The 22692-nt window shown below is 35.6% G+C and overlaps 2 protein-coding genes across 2 annotated transcripts in view; one reads left to right on the top strand and one right to left on the bottom strand.

The window, feature by feature from the left end:
- The window catches only part of LOC120430972 (uncharacterized), a 131586-nt gene extending 121147 nt beyond the window's left edge, over positions 1-10439 (top strand). Inside the window, exon 5 of the mRNA XM_052707012.1 lies at positions 10340-10439. Coding sequence (XP_052562972.1) covers positions 10340-10439 — 100 coding nt within the window. The remainder of the gene's footprint in view (positions 1-10339) is intronic.
- The window catches only part of LOC120423628 (protein yellow-like), a 564570-nt gene that overhangs the window by 532179 nt on the left and 9699 nt on the right, over positions 1-22692 (bottom strand). The window lies entirely within an intron of this gene.

Below are 22692 nucleotides of genomic sequence, written 5' to 3'. Positions count from 1 at the left end.
CTTCGGCAAAGTTGTAAGTATGGATAAGGACTGCAATGAAAAAAAAATACGCGGTAAAAAAATTGGTGATTTTTAATTTCACTTCTATCACTAAAACTTGATTTGCAAAAATCATTATTTTTCTTTTTTTTCTGATACGTTTTAGGGGACATCAAATGCCAACTTTTCAGAAATTTTCAGAACGGGTTAAACACTACTGATATTTCCATAAAATCAAAATATTGGTCGTAACAATTTTTCAACTTCATTTTTCGATGTAAAATCCAATTTGCAATCAAAAAGTACTGTAGTGAAATTTTTATAAAGTGATGAAGTTGGTCCTCTTAAACATATCAGAAAAAAAAGTTTTTTTTTTGCAAATAAAGTTTTAGTGACAAAATGAGAAAGTAAAAAGTACTTACATTTTTTTACCGCGTATCATATTTTTTCAGTGAAGTCCTTATCCATACCTTCAACTTTGCCGAAGACACCGACACCAAATCGATCGAAAAATTCCTTCAAAAGGTACCGATTTTTGAATTTTCATATATCATTTTTGTATGGACAGCTGCCAAATCTGTATGGAAAATTATATGGACAAACTAATGATGCAAAATGGCTTCTTTGGGCATACCGAATGCACCAAAAAAGTTTCAGCCGGAATAAAAAATACAAAAAAATCGAATGACTGAAATCTCAGATAATTGCTCTGTTGCAAAAAGGTATTAAGGTTTTAAAAATATAATTTTGTACAGTAATTTGCAAAAGTTATGAGAAAAAGTCAAACCATTCCGGGATGTTTATGGCACATTTTGAAGCGCTTCAAAAGACCAATCGAATGCATTTTAAAGAGTTGTATAACGTTTTACAAAAATGCGAGCAATTTTAAGATTTTGTTTTACATTTTGTTGTTGTTTCACAAAAAAAATATATGGTAATATTCATCAGGAAACGGTGACAGATTTTGTGTAAAAAAAAGTGTAATATTACATCTGGAATTGATGAATATCCATCAGTTTCTGATGAATTTTCATCAGGTTCACAGTTTTACCCATTTTTTTTAGTAAAATTACTCAAAAAAGAGGTAATATTCTACACTTTTTTTTATTAGGTCCTATAAACATATGAAACAAAATAGCTTATTGAACCTTTTAAAAATAAAACTTTAGTATTCAGCCAACCAAAATTTTAACCTTTCAAAATTAAACTTTTTTTTCTCTGTTCAAGGCCCGTTTTACCCCACATCCTTTTGTCGTAGAAGGCTCATATTTGGCATGATTCATTTTATGTATAGACAAACAAACGCTGAAATTTTCATCCAAATCAGAGCACCTCTAGAACAAACCGAGCAAAATTTACAATAACTGCCTCTTAATTTGTTAAACATTTTAAGGGGAGACGTTGCACAGCAAAATAAAGTTAAATTTTGGAAGGTTGAAATTTTGGTAGGTTGAATTTTACCTCTTTTCTGAGTAATTTTACTAGTTTGTTTTTTTATGTAAAAATGTGAACCTGATAAAAATTCACGAAAAACTTATGAAAATTAATCAGTTTCTGATGCAACATTACACTTTTTTTTTTGACACGAAACCTGTCATCATTCCCTTAAGAATATTACCATCATTTTTTTCTGTGAAGCTATAATCTGAAAACATTAATAATATTTACCAAAATTTTGACTGATGAAACTCAACCATTTTGAGGCTCATTTTGAACAAACCCTTACGGACCAAAACTCTACCAAATTGTTCAAAAATAAAATTTCAATCCTTGAAGACCTCATTGGATGCAAACTAAATACTCGCTCAAAATAAACTCTACACAGAAAAAAAAAGTTGAATTTTGGAATGTTGAAAATTTGGTAGGTTGAATATTAACTCTATTTTTAAGTAATATTACATAAAAAATGTGTAAAAATGTGAACCTGATTCATCAATAACTGATGAAAATTCATCATTTTCTGGGGTAAAATTAATCATTTTTTTTTGCCATAAAATCTGTCACCATTTCCTGATGAATATTACCATCATTTTTTTTCTGTGTAGCTAACACATTTTATAATTACTGACCACAAATTTTGGCTAGCAGTTTTAGAGCATCAATTCCCATGAAACTCATTTTAACCACCATATTTTCTCCAGCATGTATGCAAAACGAATTTGCATAGCAGTTAAAACCCGAAACATTCACTCTATTTTTTTACTGAATGCTTAATTTTTTCCGCACATAATTCATGATCCATCAGAGTATTACTGTGCCAAAAATTAGGGTGATAATCGATTGCTTTGTTATTTTTCTTTTGCCTCAACTGAATATTTTGTGTAAAATGAAACAGTTTTTACACTAATTTTTTAATGAAGTTTTGTTGAAAATGTTACAGCTGATCACCCTATTCGTGCCAGCTGCAAATAGACATCCGCAATTCTTTATGGTCCCATCACATCCCGGATGCTAGGAAACTCAGCTGACGTCCGGTTTGGACCTTAGTCAAGTTTGAACCACTGGGAGAGAGAAAAAAATGATGGTTGGACAGATCATAACTGACATCCTTATCTCATGTTGGTTTTTGCTACTGAAACATTTTTTTTCCATCCTTCCTTGTGCATTCCAAATCCTTTCGTTCCCTTCATTATTTTTCCATTTCTGTCCCGATTTACCCCTCACCATGAAGAGTAAAATTACCAACTTTTCCATTTGAACTGGAGAGGCAGCAAAAATATTACGCCCAGACAGATAGACAGAAAGATACATGCCAGATTTCTTGGCAGCCATTCGAGCTTTTTTTTCTCTCTGCTGCCCATATTACTGGACACAAAACCGCACCACGAAGTGATTCACTTACCCAGTAAGCACAAGTAAACGAACATTCCCGGCGGCAACCATTCATTTCCGCTTTCATTTCCATATTTCCATTTATATTTTAATATCCTTGTTATTCCGGAATCGTGCGTATACGCGCGCCCAGGAAGGTGGCACTGGTTGACGCGAACGTAAAGCAAAGAAGACTCTTGTCAAATTGCCATAATGGCGGGCGCTGCCATAAAAAAAATTGGAGCGTCATTCCATTGGAGGAATTCCATCAAAGCTGGGAATGAAAGGAAATTGCGAACCAGTGTAATCACATCATTGGCAGGCAGCGGGCTCCAGGACATCCGGCCACTCTATACCGGTCCAAAGTTTGCACGTCGTGCCACCCGGCGCTGTAGCACTTCGCGGAAAGAGCTTTAATGGAGGAGGCTAAGATGTGTTTCCATTTTCAGCACTCGTTACTTTGGTGCGGAGTGCACGCGAGCTTTTTAGGTCAACGGCTTGAAAAGGGGTTGAGGCAAGGGTTGAGGATGGTATTTATTGGAAACTGATTATTGGAAGGTTTTTTGTTTCTTCATGATTTCATAAAATCTGGCAATTTAATGAAATTATTTTGAATTTCAGAACACAACACCATACTTGATCTTAATTTTCTTCCGACAAAAGTGGGAAGTGGTGAAACACGATGACGAAATTCTCTTCCGAAGTTTCAAAAGAATATCAATGAGTAAGTGAGTTGGTCAAAATCAAACCAAAAAGTTACGAACTGTCACTTTTTACACGGGACTCACACTTACTATCAAACCAAACGATTGGTAGTATGTGTGAGCTCTGCGTAAAGTGGGTGTCAAACTAAAAAGTTACCCCATTTGTTTGACAACAACTGGTATCAAACCATCGGGGTCACAATGTATTTGGGTTCATTCATAAATTACGAAACACAAATTTCGGCATTTCGCGACTCCCCCTTGCCTCTCCAAACAAATTTTATATAAATTTGGTTTTAAAACACTAGGGTGGTTATAGGGACCGGCCCGTGGCTTAATGGCTACGGCTCCCGCCTCATAAGCGGAAGGTTCCGGGTTCGATTCCCGACCGGTCTCCTTGAAATTATTCGACTATAATTGAACTTTGAATATGAACAAAAAACGCATGGAATCAGGTGGGATTCGAACTCACACCTTTGGATTGGTAGTCAGATGCTCTAGCCACTCGGCCACCGAGAGGTTGACTCCCCTTGAGTGAATTAATCCGTAGTGGTGAAATAATGTCACAAGGTCATTTACTATATAATACAACAATCCCTTTCCCAACGATTCCCCTACACACACTACACACCATATTCTATAATTAACTCGAAGTGGTTGGTACGGTATGTCCTCACTTCTTCTTCTTCCCCTGATGATTCCATGAAATGTGGGTTCCGTTCATAGAATCTGTCTCTTGCGGTTAATGCAACGTAGTAGTCCGGGCCGCTTTAGTGAGTGTAATACATTTCGGGGGTTCTCGAAAGTACTGCAATCATTAATAATGACAAGAAAGAACTTGAGGCGTAATCTAACCATAAGTTCTTCCCGGATGCTTTCTTCGGACTGGCTGCGCTTGTGTTCGATTAGATTAGATTAGATTAAAACACTAGGGTGGTTCAACTCAGGAAACAACCCAGTGCTACTCCCTGAAATCAAATATTGAGCTTGATCTAACCTCGGGAATTCGAAGCCCTGGATTTCATTTGTATTATTTGAATAATCTCAAACTTCCCAGGAGGCTTCCCTGTAAGTTGTAAGTATTAGTTTAGACTATGCAGTAAAAATAGCTAGAATCTTAAAAAAAACAATTTTTAATTCATTTTTTACCACTACAAGTTTAATTTTCAAGATCCAGATTTTTAATTTTTCGATATTACTTATTTACACTATTACACTTTCTATTCAATCAAATTTACAATTACAATACTTCTAACTAACGTGAAATTTTCCGAGAATTACGAATATGACAAAATTGAGACCAAAAAGTGCCACTATGGAAGCCTACAGGGCAAAAACTAACGTTGTAGAATGTTTGTTATAGAAAAATCGAAAAACTATGAGCAGTTCTCTAGGATTTCGGTCATTCGATTTTTTTTGTATTTTTTAATCCGACTGAAACTTTTTTGGTGCCTTCGTTATGCCCACAGAAGCCATTTTGCATAATTAGTTTGTCCATATAATTTTCCATACAAATTTGGCAGCTGTCCATACAAAAATGATGTATGAAAATTCAAAAATCTGTATCTTTTGAAGGAATTTTTTGATCGATTTGGTGTCTTCGGCAAAGTTGTAGGTATGAATACGGACTACACTGGAAAAAAATAATACACGGGAAAAAAATTTGGTGATTTTTTTATTTAACTTTTTATCACTAAAACTTGATTTGCAAAAAAACACTATTTTTATTTTTTTTTATTTTATGATATGTTTTAGAGGACATAAAATGCCAACTTTTCAGAAATTTCCAGGTTGTGCAAAAAATCTTTGACCGAGTTATGAATTTTTTAATCAATACTGATTTTTTCAAAAAAATGGAAATTTTGGTCGTAAAAATTTTTCAACTTCATTTTTCGATGTAAAATCAAATTTGCAATCAAAAAGTACTTTAGTGAAATTTTGATAAAGTGCACCGTTTTCAAGTTATAGCCATATTTAAGTGACTTTTTTGAAAACAGTCGCAGTCTTTCATTTTTTAAAATTAGTGCACATGTTTGCCCAGTTTTGAAAAAAATATTTTTGAAAAGCTGAGAAAATTCTCTATATTTTGCTTCTTCGGACTTTGTTGATACGACCTTTAGTTGCTGAGATATTGCAATGCAAAGGTTTAAAAACAGGAAAATTGATGTTTTCTAAGTCTCACCCAAACAATTTTTATTTTTACGACTAAAATTTCGATTTTTTGAAAAAATCAGTATTGATTAAAAAATTCATAACTCGGTCAATGATTTTTTGCACAACCTGGAAATTTCTGAAAAGTTGGCATTTCATGTCCTCTAAAACATATCAAAAAAAAAAAATAGTGTTTTTTTGTAAATCAAGTTTTAGTGATAAAAAGTTAAATAAAAAAATCAACAAATTTTTTTTACCGTGTATTATTTTTTTCCAGTGTAGTCCATATCCATACCTACAACTTTGCCGAAGACACCAAATCGATCAGAAAAATCCTTCAAAATATACAGATTTTTGAATTTTCATACATCATTTTTGTATGGAAATCTGCCAAATTTGTATGGAAAATTATATGGACAAACTAATGATGCAAAATGGCTTCTTTGAGCATACCGAAGGCACCAAAAAAGTTTCAGTCGGATTAAAAAATACAAAAATTAAAATTGAAGAAAAAAGACCGATTTTGTAGAGAATTGCTCCTATGAGAAAAACTGTGATTGGCCAAAATACCGTAATACCGTAGGCTTATAGTCCATGAAATACCCTAACTTTTGACCTATGTGAGTATGGGTGTTGGAGGCTGTTGCAAAAAGATATTAAGGTTTAAAAAAAACAATTTTTAACAATAATATACAAAAGCTATGAGAAAAATTCAAACCAGGATGTCTATGGCACATTTTGAAGTGCTTCAAAAGACCTTTCGAATGCAACTAAGAGAGTTGGAATTGATGAAGTTTTACGGAAATGCGAGCAATTTTAAGATTTTTTATGTTTTTTGGACCTCAAACTTCAAAGCCCGTTTTATCCCACTTCTCTTTGTCGTAGAGCAGGGATGCCACATGATTTTTTAAAATGTCTGTGAAAAAGTCTGTGTATGTCTGTGTCTTTGTCTAAAATTCAAATAAATCAATTTAAAGTCAAAGAAATCTATCAAAAATTGTGTTTTTAAGCATTTGAAGACTAACGAAATAAGTTTCGATTGATATTTGTCCCGCCCGTGTGGATCAATCGGACCGCGCACTGGACTCACAATCCAGAGGTCGCCGCTTCGAATCCCCCGGCGGGCGCTCTAAAATTCTTTGTGTAAATATGGGTATTCGGCGCCGTCGCTCCGTGCCATACTTTCATACACTTAGGAGCCCAGGGCGGCGAAGTCCTTGTAGATAAAAAAAAAAGGAAGACACTAGTGGTTGGTACTAGCAATGGTGGCCGACAGCTATAAAGTCAACTTCGTTTTTTGATATTTTAACATAATAACAATTTAATAAAGTTTTTAAAAAGTCTGTGCACCTCAAAAAAAAGTCTGTCAGGAGCTCAAATGTCTGTGAAACACAGAAAAATCTGTATATCTGGCATCCCTGTCGTAGAGGGCTCATATTTGGCATAAGTTCATCTCAAGTATAGACAAACAAAAGCTGAACATTTCATCCAAATCGGAGCAACTCGATACGACCTGTTACACATTGGTGAAAAACTCGCTCTTAATAATATTTTTCATATCAAGTTATTATGTTTGACCAAATAAAGAATATTTGTAAAATAAAAAAATCCAGTATCAGTTACAACAATTTTTATATTGAGCATGAGCATGAGCATGGTTGACTGCCAATGAGCTGCTAATCCGTTATTGACAGATAAAGCTGAATTTAATGATCAGTGGGAGCCAACCATCCGTTCACTGTTTAACCTCTGAAGATCCCTACTTTATTAGTCAATACCGGCGCCCTCCCAAGAAGCCTGCAGTTCAACGAAAGGGAGGAATGTTAGTCCGATAGTTGAAGTTGCAGACTCATCAAGCACACAGTTTTTCGCTATATACTTGTTGATACCGCTTGAGACCGTTGAATCCACAGCATCTCCTTCAAGCATCACGTGATTAATATTTTTTTTGGGTTAGTAGGATAAGGTATTGGCTTTTCGATGCCTCCCGAGCTACGGCGCTATGGGGAGGACTTTCATAACAGACCCGTCGGCGAGCCTTCCGAGCAACGATGCTATGGGAAGGTCTTTCTGGTTAGCACACAAAATCACTCACACACAGTTATTTTGCTCCACTATTAACTCAACGATCCAAATTGTCAGTGCGTCTTTCGATCATTATATAGAAATGGCTTTTTTCACCGCAAATAAATAAAACCTTGATAAATTTAAACACAATCCACCCGACGTCGTGCCTTCCGATCAACGATGATATAGGAAGGGCTTTGAAAATCACAAAACAATAAATTAAGACACACACAATTCACGACCAAAGGCACACAACAAATAGTAGTTTATGCAACAAGTTGCAAAAAGAGGATTTTTTCAGCACGAGTCGTACATTTATCCAACGAGGTTCACCGAGTTGGATAAATACGACGAGTGCTGAAAAAATCAAGTTTTGCAACGAGTTCCATACAACATTTTTTGCATTTCCGAAAAACACACATTGAGTGAAATTTTAAGTCAAATTGTCATGTATTTTGTCAATAAATCGTTCAAATCAAAAAAATGTTGAAAAGAGATACTTTTCGAAACAAGTGCTAAAAAGTTCAACTTTTCAGCACCCATTTCAGTGCTGAAAAGTAGAACTTTTCAGCATTTATTTTGAAAAGTGTTACTATTCGATTCTGTTAATTTTGGTATAGAAAAGTAGGCTGTTTCGTCGTTCAAGAATGACAGGAAAAGGACGTATTTTCACGACGGAATTGCAAAAAATCACTTTTCACTCCGAATATTGTTTACACCACCTTTACAAATTATGCACTCAACCCATACGAATAGCGATACAAAAGCACACACAAAAAATTAACCTGAATAATCACGACTTCGCGTCCCCACTTCCAGCACACCAATCTCAGTTACAACAATTTTTATATTGATAAAAAAATTAAATTTGTTAAATTTTCAAAGATTCCATCTCTTACCAATTAAAAAAACGCAAAAAATTTCTATTTGAACTTTGGATTTTTTTCCTGAGATACAGCTACTAAAAAAGAAGTAATATACAAATTTAAGTTTTCTGAGCGTAACACAAAAGCCGATATTTCAGAAACTAATGGCTCGATTTTGAAAATGAATCATTCGTGAAATTTTTTGACCTCTATCAAAACAAATACTGAAATATTTTTAAAATCAAGAATAACTTTAAAAAAAGGGCAAAAAATTAAACAAAACGTTCGCATGTTAGACTTGATTTCACGAGAGATTTTTTTAAAAGAACTGGGCCATTACTTTCTGAGATCTCATCATTATGCTTTACAAAAAACTCCATTTTTTTATTTTATTCTAAGTAAAGTGTTTTTATCACAGGAATGAAAAGACAAAAAAATTGCAAAATTTTCTCAGCTTGTGAAAAATAATTGCAGAGTGGACACTTTTTGTCAAGACAATAAAAAATTGAAATTTTGATAAAATTTTCTCAAAATCAATCTTATAATTGAGAAGTACCTTTCAAATGCAAATTGAATTTAACTTTAAAGAAAATAATAAAAGTTTAAATCAACTTCAATTTTATTTTATTTTAAACGACAATACCTTCAAAAAATCATAGAAAAAAACTTAAGCCTAATTTTTGAATTTTTTGAAACAAAAAGTATCACAAAATTCTATAAACATTGTTTTTCAAAAATTCAATTGATTCACAAAAAAACTTTTTTTTTGCTGATTTTTTGCATCTTTTTTTGATGCGTAGTCCCAAAATTTAAAATTTGTAAAAAGCCTTAAAGTGCTTTATTTCATTAAAAATGCAAAATAAAAAGGTTTTTAAAAGTATCTTGAATAGTTTTCAATCGATTGTACAAGTTTTTTTAGGATTTTTTTTTCGAACCGCTATTTCCTCTGCTACCAGATTTTTCAGGGAAGTTATGAAGAGGAGGGGAGCAAAAACCAGAAATAAAATATGCAATATCCATATTGCTGCAAGTTCAATTCCCAAAATACATATGTTTAAGTTTTCGAGGTTTTTTAAACTAAAAACTGGGTCATTTGAACCATAGAGAATTACGAACAAAAAATGGTACCAAAAAACTACTCTTTGCTAAAATTTTCAAAAATTTACAAATTTGGTGTTACGTAACATTTGAATGAAGGCAAAGAAGTAAAAAAACAATCAGGCATTAGGTTAAGGGCAGTAAAATTATACAGCTCTTTTTAATTAGATTGCCTACTAGCAAAATCAATTTTCTCTTGAAGAATTATGAATTTCTTACTCAATTCTGACTGAAAGATAATCTGAGTGTTCTTTAATTGTTATCAAATCATTTGCAACTGCGGCTGGTTTTGAAACTATTGAATTAATTAAATCCAATTTGATAACCGTTTTTGTAGGCAAAAAAAAATCTGAGGATTTTGAACACTCACTAAGAATAAAGTGATTTTTAAAAAAGTTGACATGAAATGAACGCAATTTTGTGTTGTTGTGCGTATATTGTAATTTGAGGCATTATCCTCTCGGTAGTACCAAAAAATAATTCTTTGGCATTTTACTCTCACCTTGTTATTTAATCTAATATAATCTTAAATATAGCCAAAACATGCCTAACATGGCAAAGCACAATTGCTTTCATCAAAAATCCAATTGGCCCAATCTATCATGTCCCACAACGGCCTTTTAATCTCACCATTAAACTTAATTAGCAACCTTTCATTCACAGTCAGCCCCCAGGTCACCGGGTGGTGCAGTGTCACCACCAACAGAAACCGTTTGGCGGTCGGTTCCGGCCGCCGGGTGTCGGTTACAAATCGCACCGCTAACTGGCACTGCACACGTCATTCCGCCATATTTCTTCGCGTATTCCTCTCACGTGTTTCTACGTAAAAAGCCTCTCGCTTTGATGTGAACCTGTCCAGAAGTGGCCACCGGGATCAGGCGGGGTGGCCACGTGGGGTGTGAAAAGTAATATTATACAACCTAACGTGTACAAACATTCCGTTGTTGCTGCCCTGGAACCAAACTTATGCGCGCTTCCAGGTCCTAACTTACAGTTCATGTATTCCAACCTCGATTACCTTTCGGCACGCCAAAGCTACAAACAAACATTCTCCAGCCCGAAACTTCCGGCCAGCCAGCAGCAGTAAAGTAAACAAACGTCGACTTCCTCGCCCCAAGCTCATATTTTAGCTTATTTAAGTGAGGAATTCTAACAATTTTAAAAATTAGACCACACGCCCAACCCAGTGCTCTCGTGTGCCAGGAGAAGAAGAACTATCGGATCCTACACCCCAACCCAAGTTTCCGTGCAAACGCGGCGAGATATTTCAAGAATGTGAGCTTTTGCGGAAAAAACTAATTTCCAGCGGCAAACTCATTACCAACAGAGCACATGCAGCAATGACGCCCCACTAGCGTCTGCTGCTGTTGTCATGCTGGTACCGTCTGAAGATATTATCTTCACGGGGCGGAGCACACCTTCCAATTCTGCATGTTTTCTCTGCACTGGAAATTAGGGGTGAAATTATGCCGTCGAACTTTAAACGAAGCTGTCTTCTTGAATTGCCTTAGAAATGTGGGATGTGTTTTAAACTCAAAGCAGGATACTTAGCTTATTTAGCTGGTAAGAGTGGTCCAAATCCAGGCTTCTTCGTGGCTATCTCCTAAAATCTTAAAACACAAAACATAAAACATAAAACATAAAACATAAAACATAAAACATAAAACATAAAACATAAAACATAAAACATAAAACATAAAACATAAAACATAAAACATAAAACATAAAACATAAAACATAAAACATAAAACATAAAACATAAAACATAAAACATAAAACATAAAACATAAAACATAAAACATAAAACATAAAACATAAAACATAAAACATAAAACATAAAACATAAAACATAAAACATAAAACATAAAACATAAAACATAAAACATAAAACATAAAACATAAAACATAAAACATAAAACATAAAACATAAAACATAAAACATAGTACGAATTGATTTTGATGCGATATTTTCACTATTATTTTTTAATTTAGATGAAACTCTGTCCATGCATTCCCTATGTCAAAAAAGGCAATTATTTTGAAAATTTAATTGTGCATATCAATAAAATTCGATTATTTAACAGTACGTATTTTGGGACTTTAATTTTCAAGTGATAAAAATTTAAATGAAAAAATCGGATATTTTCTTATTTTTTCCGAGAAGTCCTAATCATAACCAACAACTTTGAGAAAAATACCAAATCGAACAGAAAATTACTTCTCAAGATACAGAATTTCATACTTTTACATACCCATTTTGTATGATCAGCTCCCAAAATTCTATGGAGACTGGTATGGAAAAACATTTGACAAAGGGAATGCATGGACAAAGTATTATCCAAATACCTCATATAACAAAAATCAAAAGCAAAAAATAAACTGAAAATACAAAGCAAAACACAAAAACAAAAATATGCTGATGATTTTAAATGTGAATTGGACCTTATTCATCAATTTTGTAGTTTATGTTATATCTAAGTACATTGTACAAAATTAAGGTTAATAAATTAATTACTATTTTAAAACTGCCTCAAAGATTGATGCCTTCCTCAAAACCATCCTGTTGTAAACTTGATTGCGCTTGAAAAAAAAACCCGACGAAAAAAGCATATCGACAGCTAGTTTTCATATATCGGTAATTCTCCGCCAACTTACACAGCAGATGCCCCGGCCACTCTTCGATTTGCGTGAAACTTTGTCCTAAGAGGTAACTTTTGTCCCTGATCACGAATCCGAGGTCCGTTTTTTGATATCTCGTGACGGAGCGACGGTACGACCCCTTTCATTTTTGAACATGTGAAAAAAGAGGTGTTTTTCAATAATTTGCAGCCTGGTGATGAGATAGAAATTTGGTGTCATAGGGACTTTTATGTAAAATTAGACGCTCGATTTGATGGCGTACCCAGAATTCCGAAAAAAAACTAACTTAATCCACCTATGTGGTTGGAGCCATCCTCACTCATTACCAACAATGGCTGATTTGATGGGGTTGTACACAAATTTCATCTATTTTTTAGATCCGGAATAAAAAAGTACATGAATATCACTTAAGTGACCATATCTCGAGACAGGGTTGCCAGATCTTCAATGTTTTGGACTCGTTGAAAAGGTCTTTTGATAACCTAACCAACGATGGGTCGGATGGTGGATCCGGACATAGTTTACATACATTTAAGTGAGATCCGGCTACAACAATGTACATAAATATCACTTTAGTGACCACATCTCGAGACAGGGTTGCCTGATCTTCAATGTTTTCGACTAGTTGAAAAGGTCTTTTGATAACCTAACCAACGATGGGTCGGATGGTGGATCCGGACATAGTTTACATACATTTAAGTGAGATTCGGCTTCCAAAAAGTACATAAATATCACTTAAATGGCCATACCTCAAGACAGGGTTGCCAGATCTTCAATGTTTTGGACTCGTTGGAAAGGTTGTAATAACGAACTAGGGGGCAATTACCACAACTAGTTCATTAATTGAAAATTAAATAAAAACCAGAACTTGAGACTCTTGGAGATGAGAGAGAGATGTAAAAATCTGCAACTGCTCACATTTGACGTGGGGAAGGAGAATTGTACCTACCCTTTCACAATCCTGGTTCGATTCAGCTAATCGCACTGTCCTGGCAAAAAGAATCACAAAAGATCGTCGCTTTGGGATATGGAGAAAGTCAAGTTTATTGCGTTTAACTGTCCTAATTTATTGATTTTTCGTCGTTTTTAAACTAACCTAACCATGTGTGTGTGTGTTCGTGTGTTCTAATGTATCCCGCGGTGGTCGAGTCAAGTCGGAGGATCTTCCTCCGGCCAGGCCTGGCGCAGCAACGGTTTTGGTGTCTTTGGTTTTGTGTCGGATGGCCTCCGCCATTGCGCTCTACAGAATTCTCGGGTTGGCGCGCTTTGCCAACTTGGAGGTTCACTATTTGTGACACTCCATGCACCACCAACCAAACGACCTCTTTTGACTTTGAGCGCGGTCCTTTGCGTTTAGTTTGGATGGTGAATTGTTGGGACCAACTCCCTGACACATTTTGCCGCTACTGGAATGCTGTTAACATTCAACACTGATTTACAATTTCACTGCACTTTAAATTACAAGACTTTTACAGGTGGGACTAGAATATATGTAACGGATTCTAGTCGGTAGCGGCAAATGAGGACGATTCAAAATGAAGAAGTCCCTTTTATAAAATTTTAAGCTTTTGTTTGCGTATTTCGAACTTGACGCAATAGAGATGTGAGTCGTGCTTGCCGAAGGGATAGCTTGTGTGTTTGTTTTATGTTGTAAAAGTGTAATGGTTAATTACAATATCCTAACTTGTCCCTACGGTTCAGTTTGACAGGATTATGCGAAGCATTGTGACCAGAGATTGTACTACATACAAGCGATAGGTTACAAGGTCTTTTGATAACCTAACCAACTCATGGGTAGGATGGTGGATCCGGATATAGTTTACATACATTTAAGTGAGATCCGGCTACAAAAAAGTACATAAATATCACTTAAGTGACGATATCTCGAGACAGGGTTGCCAGATCTTCAATGTTGTAGACTCTTTGGAGAGGTCTTTTGATAACCTATCCAACGATGGGTCGGATGGTGGATCCGGACATAGTTTACATACATTTAAGTGAGATCCGGATATATGTGAAAACACATTTTTATACATAACTTTTGAACTACTTATCGAAACTTCAATTTGTATAAAACTCGATCTATGGGACCCAGAACCAAGTCGAATGCAACAGGTTCGGGTCAAATCAGTTCAGCCAGTGCCGAGAAACATGAGCTAGTTTGTTGGTCACATACATACATACACACACACATACACACACACATACACACACACATACACACACATACACACACACATACACACAGACATTTGTTCACTTTTCGATTCTGAGTCGATATGTATACATGAAGGTGGGTCTACGACGTTTTTATACAAAGTTCATTTTTAGAGCAGGATTATAGCCTTACCTCAGTGAGGAAGGCAAAACCTAGTTTTCAACAAAAAAAAACACAAAAAAGTTTTAAAAATTCTCGCATTTTCCGTTACTCGACTGTTGAAAAATTTGGAACTTGTCATTTTAAGGGAAATTTAATGTACTTTTCGAATCTACATTGACTCAGAAGGGTCATTTTTTCATTTGAAACAAAAATTCTCATTTTAAAATTTCGCGTTTTTCTAACTTTGCAGGGTTATTTTTTAGAGTGTAACAATGTTTTACAAAGTTGTAGAGTAGACTATTACAAAAAATTTGATATAAAAACATAGGGGATTTGCTAGTAAACATCACGAGTTATCGCGATTTTACGAAGAAAAAAAAGTTTTGATCATGGCCTTTCACCGTCACCCGCGACAGACACGGACGACAAAACAAAGAGAAACACAAAAAGTAACTTTTTCAAAACTTTTTTTCGTAAAATCTCTATAACTCGTGATGTGTATTAGCAAACCCCTTATGTTTATATATCATTTTTTTGTAATTATCTGCTCTACAACTTTGTAGAACATTAGAACACTCTAAAAAATACCCTGCAAAGTTAAAAAAAACACGAAATTTTAAAATGAAAAGTTTTGTTCTAAATGAAAAATGACCCTTCTGAGTCAATGTAGATTCGAAAAGTACATTAAATTTCCCTTAAAATGACATGTTCCAAAACAATTTTCAGTCGAGTAGCGAAAAATGGGAGAGTTTTTAAAACTTTTTTTGTGTTTTTCCGATGAAAAATATTTTTTTTTCTCGGAATTCTGAGTACGCCATTAATTTTACATAAAAGTCCTTTTGACACCAAATTTCTATCTCATTAACGTTTCAGGCTGCAAATTATTGAAAAACACCTCTTTTTTCGCATGTTCAAAAATGAAAGGGGTTGTACCGCCCCTCCGTGAACTGATATCAAAAAACGGTCCTCGGATTCGTGATCAGGGACAAAAGTTACCCCTTAGGACAAAGTTTCACGCAAAGTACATAAGAAAACTTGATATCTTATAGGCAAAAATATTTTAATATATTGTTTGCCGTAACTGATTAATATGAAAATTTTCCAGCCTGTTTCTAAACAACTAAACATATTTGTATTAGATACATTCAAACAATGGTTCCATAGAGGTTTATTTCAGAGAGAACTTTTTTGTTACTGAATCAGATAACAAAATGTAGAAGCTTTGTAACTACTTCATTATATTTTCGTAACCAGGACTATAATTATCTCACCACTAAATGCATTTTCATTAAGTTTGCAACTGTATTTAGTGACCATTATGAATCTCGATTTTTTTAAATTAAATATCATTTGCAATAAAATAAAATATCTAAAGCTAATCATTCATGGGTTATCCACCAACTGGCAGCGAGACATAGCAATTGATTAGCTGTAAAAATACCACAATCATTGTTGAGCTTTCTACCCCATTTCCTTCCACCAATAAACAACCATCACGCTCTGCCACGTCACCGCAAACCGTCAACATTTGGTTCCGGTTTTCCATTTTAATTTGGACGAAAATTGCTAAACGTCATCATTATTGCTTGACAGCGCCGGTACCGCCGCACCAGGTGACAGGTGACGGTAGAGGTTTTTTTGGGGCGATGTTTTCGTTTACCCCAACGTAAAAGTTGGCCACACGAACTTTCTTAGGGTTTTTGTGCCTTTCACTCTGCACCGGTCACAAAATTTGGAACGGCCCGGGAAGGTCTGCGATTGATTCAACTGACAGTGCAACAAGAATTCTTGTTGTTCTTGTTGTCTTGTTGTCTTGTTGTCTTGTTGTCTTGTTGTCTTGTTGTCTTGTTGTCTTGTTGTCTTGTTGTCTTGTTGTCTTGTTGTCTTGTTGTCTTGTTGTCTTGTTGTCTTGTTGTCTTGTTGTCTTGTTGTCTTGTTGTTCTTGTTGTTCTTGTTGTTCTTGTTGTTCTTGTTGTTCTTGTTGTCTTGTTGTCTTGTTGTCTTTTTCGCAATTGTGAGACTTATCTTGACGGAAAAAGTGTCTGACTCAAAAGGAACATGCAAACGTTTGTATTTTTTACGCCGTCCGTTTGTTGTTTAATTTTTACGTGGTCTGCACCGCGGCCCAGAAAAGGTAGTGCAGCAGGTGGTACTTTTTCCCGGCCATCGCAGTCGGATATAATTGGCGAGGGGTTGAAAAACTTTTTGGCTGGAAGCAGTCGGCAGCGGTGTGTTTATTTTGCTCCACTTTTCGTTATGTTTTGTTTGGAAAACCATTTTCGATGTTTTATGAAACTTGTTTAAAGTTTAGGTTTTTGAAATGAGAATTTTTGATATTCTGTTGGGAAATTCCCATGACCCAGAAATTAACTATTTAATTTTCAAGAATTCAGCAATCAGTTGATTGCAATATGATTCAAAAGCCGATTTAAATGATGAGATTCTGGGAACAATAATAATTTAATTACCCCAGTTAACGCAGTGAAACAACTCCCATTCCAGGTAATCATTTAAATTTCAATTCAATTAATTGTGTCTATGTTGTTTTATCCGGTTAATTTACATCGTTTCATGTTACGAGTCAGAGCACGGTTTACAAAACTTCCCCGTCCTGGAACTTGTCCCGGGAAACTCGTTACGGCCGAGGTAGACACTAATGTATGCAAATGCTCTGTGTAACATAATTATAATTTACAGAAACAGCAATCTCATTCGCACTCTGTGAACGAGGGAAAATCTACCCTAGTTTTAGAGACTCCTAGAACACGCCAAACAGACTGTGGAACTGTGACTATGGAGCTAGATATTAAAAGAAAGAAGGGCAAAAACAAAACAATTTTCCCAGCCTAGCCAACCGTAATAATCTACACTAGTTTTTTCGATTATCTCTGCGGTTCGTCTGGATGACTAAAGCAAACACATGTACAATTGTACAAATATTGAGAGCAAATGTTTGCACGAAGAAACCACCCCTGCTGTATTAGCCCGCATGGTTAAACTTGCAGGAAAAACAACAAAACGACAAAGAAAAATACCCCCAACAAAACGACTTGGCTTCGGTATCACCCTTTTTTCAAAAACCACCGCCCCTTCATTTCCATAGGGGGGTCGGTGGAAATTATCCCCCCGGGGCAAGAATGGCTAGCCATTTTCACTTCTACCACTTCTTCTCGGCTAAAGTCTGTAATTTCGCGCTCGCATTTGCCCTTTCTGTGGGCAGAGTGCACTTTGCCGGTAGGCTGTCCGTACAGAGAGTGGAACTAAGTGCTGTTTTCGACCCTTAATTTGGTGTCGGCACGAAACTTCAAACGGGAAAACCCACCACCGGAGCAGAGTCGCTGAGCACCAAAAAAAATCCAGCTTTTCACCGGATGAAAGTGGTAGAAAAAGCTGTGGGAAAGTCACGGAGTGTCGCCGTGACAAGGAATTATGTTTTTATCCTTTTTGCAATGATTTTTTCGTTATTTTTTTTATTTGACAATAATAAGTATGGCAAAGTATTGTTAATTTGTTCGTTAAAGTGTGAGTCTGTTTTGTAAAAATTCATGTTGTCAATGGCAATGCAAAAATAAAAATAGTTTTTTTTTAAATGCATTACCCCTGTTGAACAACCATGGACCAAAGTGTTCATATGTCATGGAATTTAAGCACTTTTTTGTAATTCCCAAAAAAAAAAAAACAAAAATTTGAAAAAAAAATTTCAATCAATTATGGGTAATTCTCTATCAACTCACACGAAACCGGAAAGTTGCCCCGACCCCTCTTCGATTTACGTGAAACTTTGTCCTTAGGGGTAACTTTTGTCCCTGATCACGAATCCAAGGTCATGTTTTGATATCTCAAAACATTTTTTCGTAAAATCGTGATAACTCGTGATGTTTACAAGCAACTCTCTTATGTTTATATATAAACTTTTTTGTAATTGTCTCCTCTACAACTTTGTAGAACATTATTATACTCTAAAAAATAACCCTGCAAAGGTAGAAAAAACACGAAAAATTTCCCTTGAAATGTAAGTTCCAATTTTTTTACAGTTGAGTTACGGAAAATGGCAGAGTTTTAATAGTAGTTTATGCTACAGCCGGGTCCGGTGGTTTAGTGGTTAGCGTGGTAGCCTCCAAACCCCAGTATGGCCTGGGTTCAATCCCAGACGGACCCGGTGGAATTTTTCGAGACGAGATTTGCCTGACCACGCCTTCTATCGGATGGGGAAGTAAAACGTCGGTCCATTAGCGTAAAAGAGGTTTTGAGTGACTCACCACACATAACCTTCGGACGCCTAGAAATGAGCAGAAACTTGCAACAGAGCCCACAAAAGACCCGGGGGTCGTTAAAGTGGAGTGCTTTGCTTTTTTTTTATGCTACAAGTTGCAAAAAGAAGATTTTTTCAGCACGAGTCGTACATTTATCCAACGAGGTTGTGCTGAAAAAATCTAGTTTTGCAACAAGTTCCATACAACATTTTTTGCAATCCAAAAAATCACCCAATTAAAAGTGAAATGTTCATATATTTTGTCAATCAACCGTTTAAATTGTAAAAAAATTGAAAAGTATAACTTTTCGAAACAAGTGCTAAAAAGTTCAACTTTTCAGTATCGATTTCAGTGCTGAAAAGTAGGACTTTTCAGCATTTATTTTGAAAAGTGTTACTATTTGATTCTATTATTTTTGGTTCAGAAAAGTAGACTTATTCATCCTTCAAGAATGACAAGTAAAGTAAATAGTTTCACGACGGAATTGCAAAAATGTTGAACTTTTCAACACTTGTTTTAAATAGTTATACTTTTAAAAATCTTTTAGATTGAAATTTGATTTATTGATTTATTGAAAAAAAACATGAACATTTGACTAATAATTTCACTCAAACGGTGTTTTTCGGAATTGCAAAAAAAATTCAGGACTCGTCGTATTTATCTAACTCGGTGAACCTCATTGGGTAAATGTACGACTCGTGCTGAAAAATCTTCTTTTTAAAACTTGTTGCATAAACTACTTTTTTAGTGTTTTTTCGATGAAAAATATGTATTTTCAGAATTCTGAGTACGCCATCCAATCGGGCGTCTAATTTTACATAAAAGACCTCTTGTCACCAAATTTCTATCTTATCACCGTTTCAGGCTGCACAACCTCTTTTTCGCATGTTGTAATATTGAAGGGGCCGTACCGCCCCTCCGTCACGAGATATTAAAAAAAAACAGACCTCGGATTCGTAATCAGGGACAGAAGTTACCCCTTAGGACAAAGTTCAACGCAAATCGAAGAGGGGTTGGGGCAACTGCTGTGTGAGTTTGCGGAAAATTACCCTTATAACATTTCAAATTAGTCAAATAGAAGATGTTTTTACAGGTCTAAACTAAATTCTTCCCGATCGAATAATTTTCGAAAAGTTGTGATTCCACTGAGCTTCATTTTACATTTTATATAAAATAATGCATGATTTCGATTGTTGATTAACATTTTTTAATTACTAAATATTTAATTTTCAGAATGACCCTTTCACCGATTTAAAAAATTTTTCTTTGCTGACAAGTTCTCGCCAATGTCACACTATTACATGGAGCCAAAGAAAGGACCTTTACCTTGTACTACGAATCCGAGATCCGTAAACTTTGTTGGAGGCAACGGGTTGTTCCGATCGATTGCACCTAGTGAACGGGTGCGGTTCACATTTTAATACACTCGCACTACCCGCTCTCTCTCTGCCTCTTTCTATTGTGTGGCTTTTCTTTTGTTATCTGTTCCTGGAACTGGTTAGTTAGTGGGTATTTGTAAGGGTAAAACTGGTCAATTGTTTCATTTTATTCTTGTATCGTTTGATCTTTTGCAGGTTGAAGTAATCTATTAAATCGTACTGAAAGTGTTTTCAATTAAGACAAGCCTTTTGAAGTTAAATTGCTGCATTTAAGCGTTGCAATTCTCAATCATCACATCTTTTCTAACGCAATTCAATGACCAAATTATTTTTTATACTGCACCAAAGCATTGATTCGCAAGTACGTCGTTAATCATGCCGCCAAACAAAACGCTCAAAAACGACAGCAAAACAATCTTCAACCCCGCCGGTATCAAACTGCACTTTATCACTTTCGACAGTGATTTAAAACCAAACAAAAGCAGCAACAGCATCGCGGCAACAACAACAAAAATAATACCTCGTAAAAAATCGCTAAACGAACAACGTGTGCACTGCGTTGTGCAACATGTTTTTCGCTGACTCACATTTCAACAGTCTCAGACGTTGCTGAGTGGAAAAACCCCTTGAAGTTCGTCCGGGTTTTGGCTTTTGTGACTTTTCGCGAGGAACAGCCATTTCTCCCGAGGGGGGAGGTGACGATGGCGATCTTTTCGATGATGATGGCGATGACTTCCTGACTTGTTTACAAGAGGAAATGTGCGGTACCGTTTTCAAAGCTTGGTGAAGTCAACAGAAAAGATTTAAGTTGGTACTCCAAGGAAATTTAACGTTTTTAAAGAAAGTTAATTGGGAACCAACATTTACTTTCCCATCCTACGGAAGGCGTGATCAAACAAATCTCATCTCGAAAATGCCACCGGAGCCGACTGGGATCGAACCCAGCCAAACTGGGGGACCCGGCTACTGATATTTTAAAAACAGTAAAAAAATCAAACCATCTACTCACTTTAGCGATCCCAAGGTCTTTTGTGGTCTCTATTGCAAGTTTCTGCTCGAACCCAAGAGTCCAAAGGCTTGAATGGGGAGAGCACCCAAACCTCTTTTTACTCCAAGGAACCCCATGATTCGAACTGTCGCCAGCGATGCCACCGGGTTGGTGTGTTGTTTGTACTTATAGCAGGGAGACGACTCCCACACCTGGAATGACTTAACGGCCTAACAACAAATAAGGCCGGGACCGACGTTTTACTTCCCCATCCGATGGAAGGTTGGAGATGGGAATCGAACCCATGATCATCCGCTTACAAAGCGGACAGCGTAATCGTTCGACCACGCCTGCTGCCAATACAGCCACTAGAAGCTAAAAAAAACAAAACTTATTTCAAAGCTTAACTCGAAAACTGATTGTCCGCAACCAACACATGGACCAAGGGTGTGGATCCGGATTTAATAGAATTGGGTAGGTGGAGTTGGAACCGGAGTGAGAGTCGCCAAATTCTCAAAAACCGGCGTTGGAGTCAGAATCTAGAGATGTTTTTTTTTTAGATCTCGAATTATATGTAGCCAGAGTAGGATCTCCAAAGACGGAGTTGAAATCATACACACACATACACAGGGAAACAAAAAATTAAATTTTTATGTAATCGGCAAAATTTTTCGTTTTAAAGAACTATCCCAATCCTGTTTTTAAACGCATCTTTTGTATTTTTATTATTCAGCAATGTCCTTTGTCTTACTGATCATGTCTGTAACATAACAACCAGAGCAATTCTCTATCAAATTGGCTGATTTCGACCATTTTTATAATTATTATTATTATTTTTATTTGGCTCAAACTTTGTGAGGGCCATCTCTATCACCAAAGAAACTATTTTACGTCATTGGTTAACCCATACAAGTATCCATACCATTTTGGTTGTTGTCTTTACAAAAATGGTACGTAAATATTTAAACAGCTGTAACTTTTGAGTGAATTTTTTTATCAACTCGTGTCTTCGGCAAAGTTGTAGGTATTGTTGAGGACTATTGAGGAAAAAAATGGTACATGGTTAAAAAATGCCGATTTGAAAAATCTTTTTTTTTTCACAAAAACTCAATTTCCCAAATTATTTTCGAGTTTTTTTTATATGTTTCAGGGGACAAAGTCCCGCAACTTTTGACCTACAGAGAAGTATGGTTAAAAAAATCTTCCACCGATTTATGATTTTTTGAAAAAAAAGTGATTTTTAGGGAAAAATCAAAATAACATTCAAAAACCAATTTAACTTATTTTGTGATGTAAAATGAACTTGCAATCGAAAAGTACTTTAAAGATTTTATGATTAAGGGCTCCGTTTTCAAGATAAAGCCACCAAAAATTCGATTTTAGCAAACAAAAATCAGTTTTTCGATTTTTTTTTAAATATTGACCATGAGTGACCA

The sequence above is a fragment of the Culex pipiens genome, chromosome 2 (genome assembly GCF_016801865.2).
Source record: "Culex pipiens pallens isolate TS chromosome 2, TS_CPP_V2, whole genome shotgun sequence".
NCBI lineage: Eukaryota > Metazoa > Arthropoda > Insecta > Diptera > Culicidae > Culex > Culex pipiens.
Note: the sequence above shows the minus strand (reverse complement) of the source record. Positions and strands in the feature narration are given on the sequence as shown.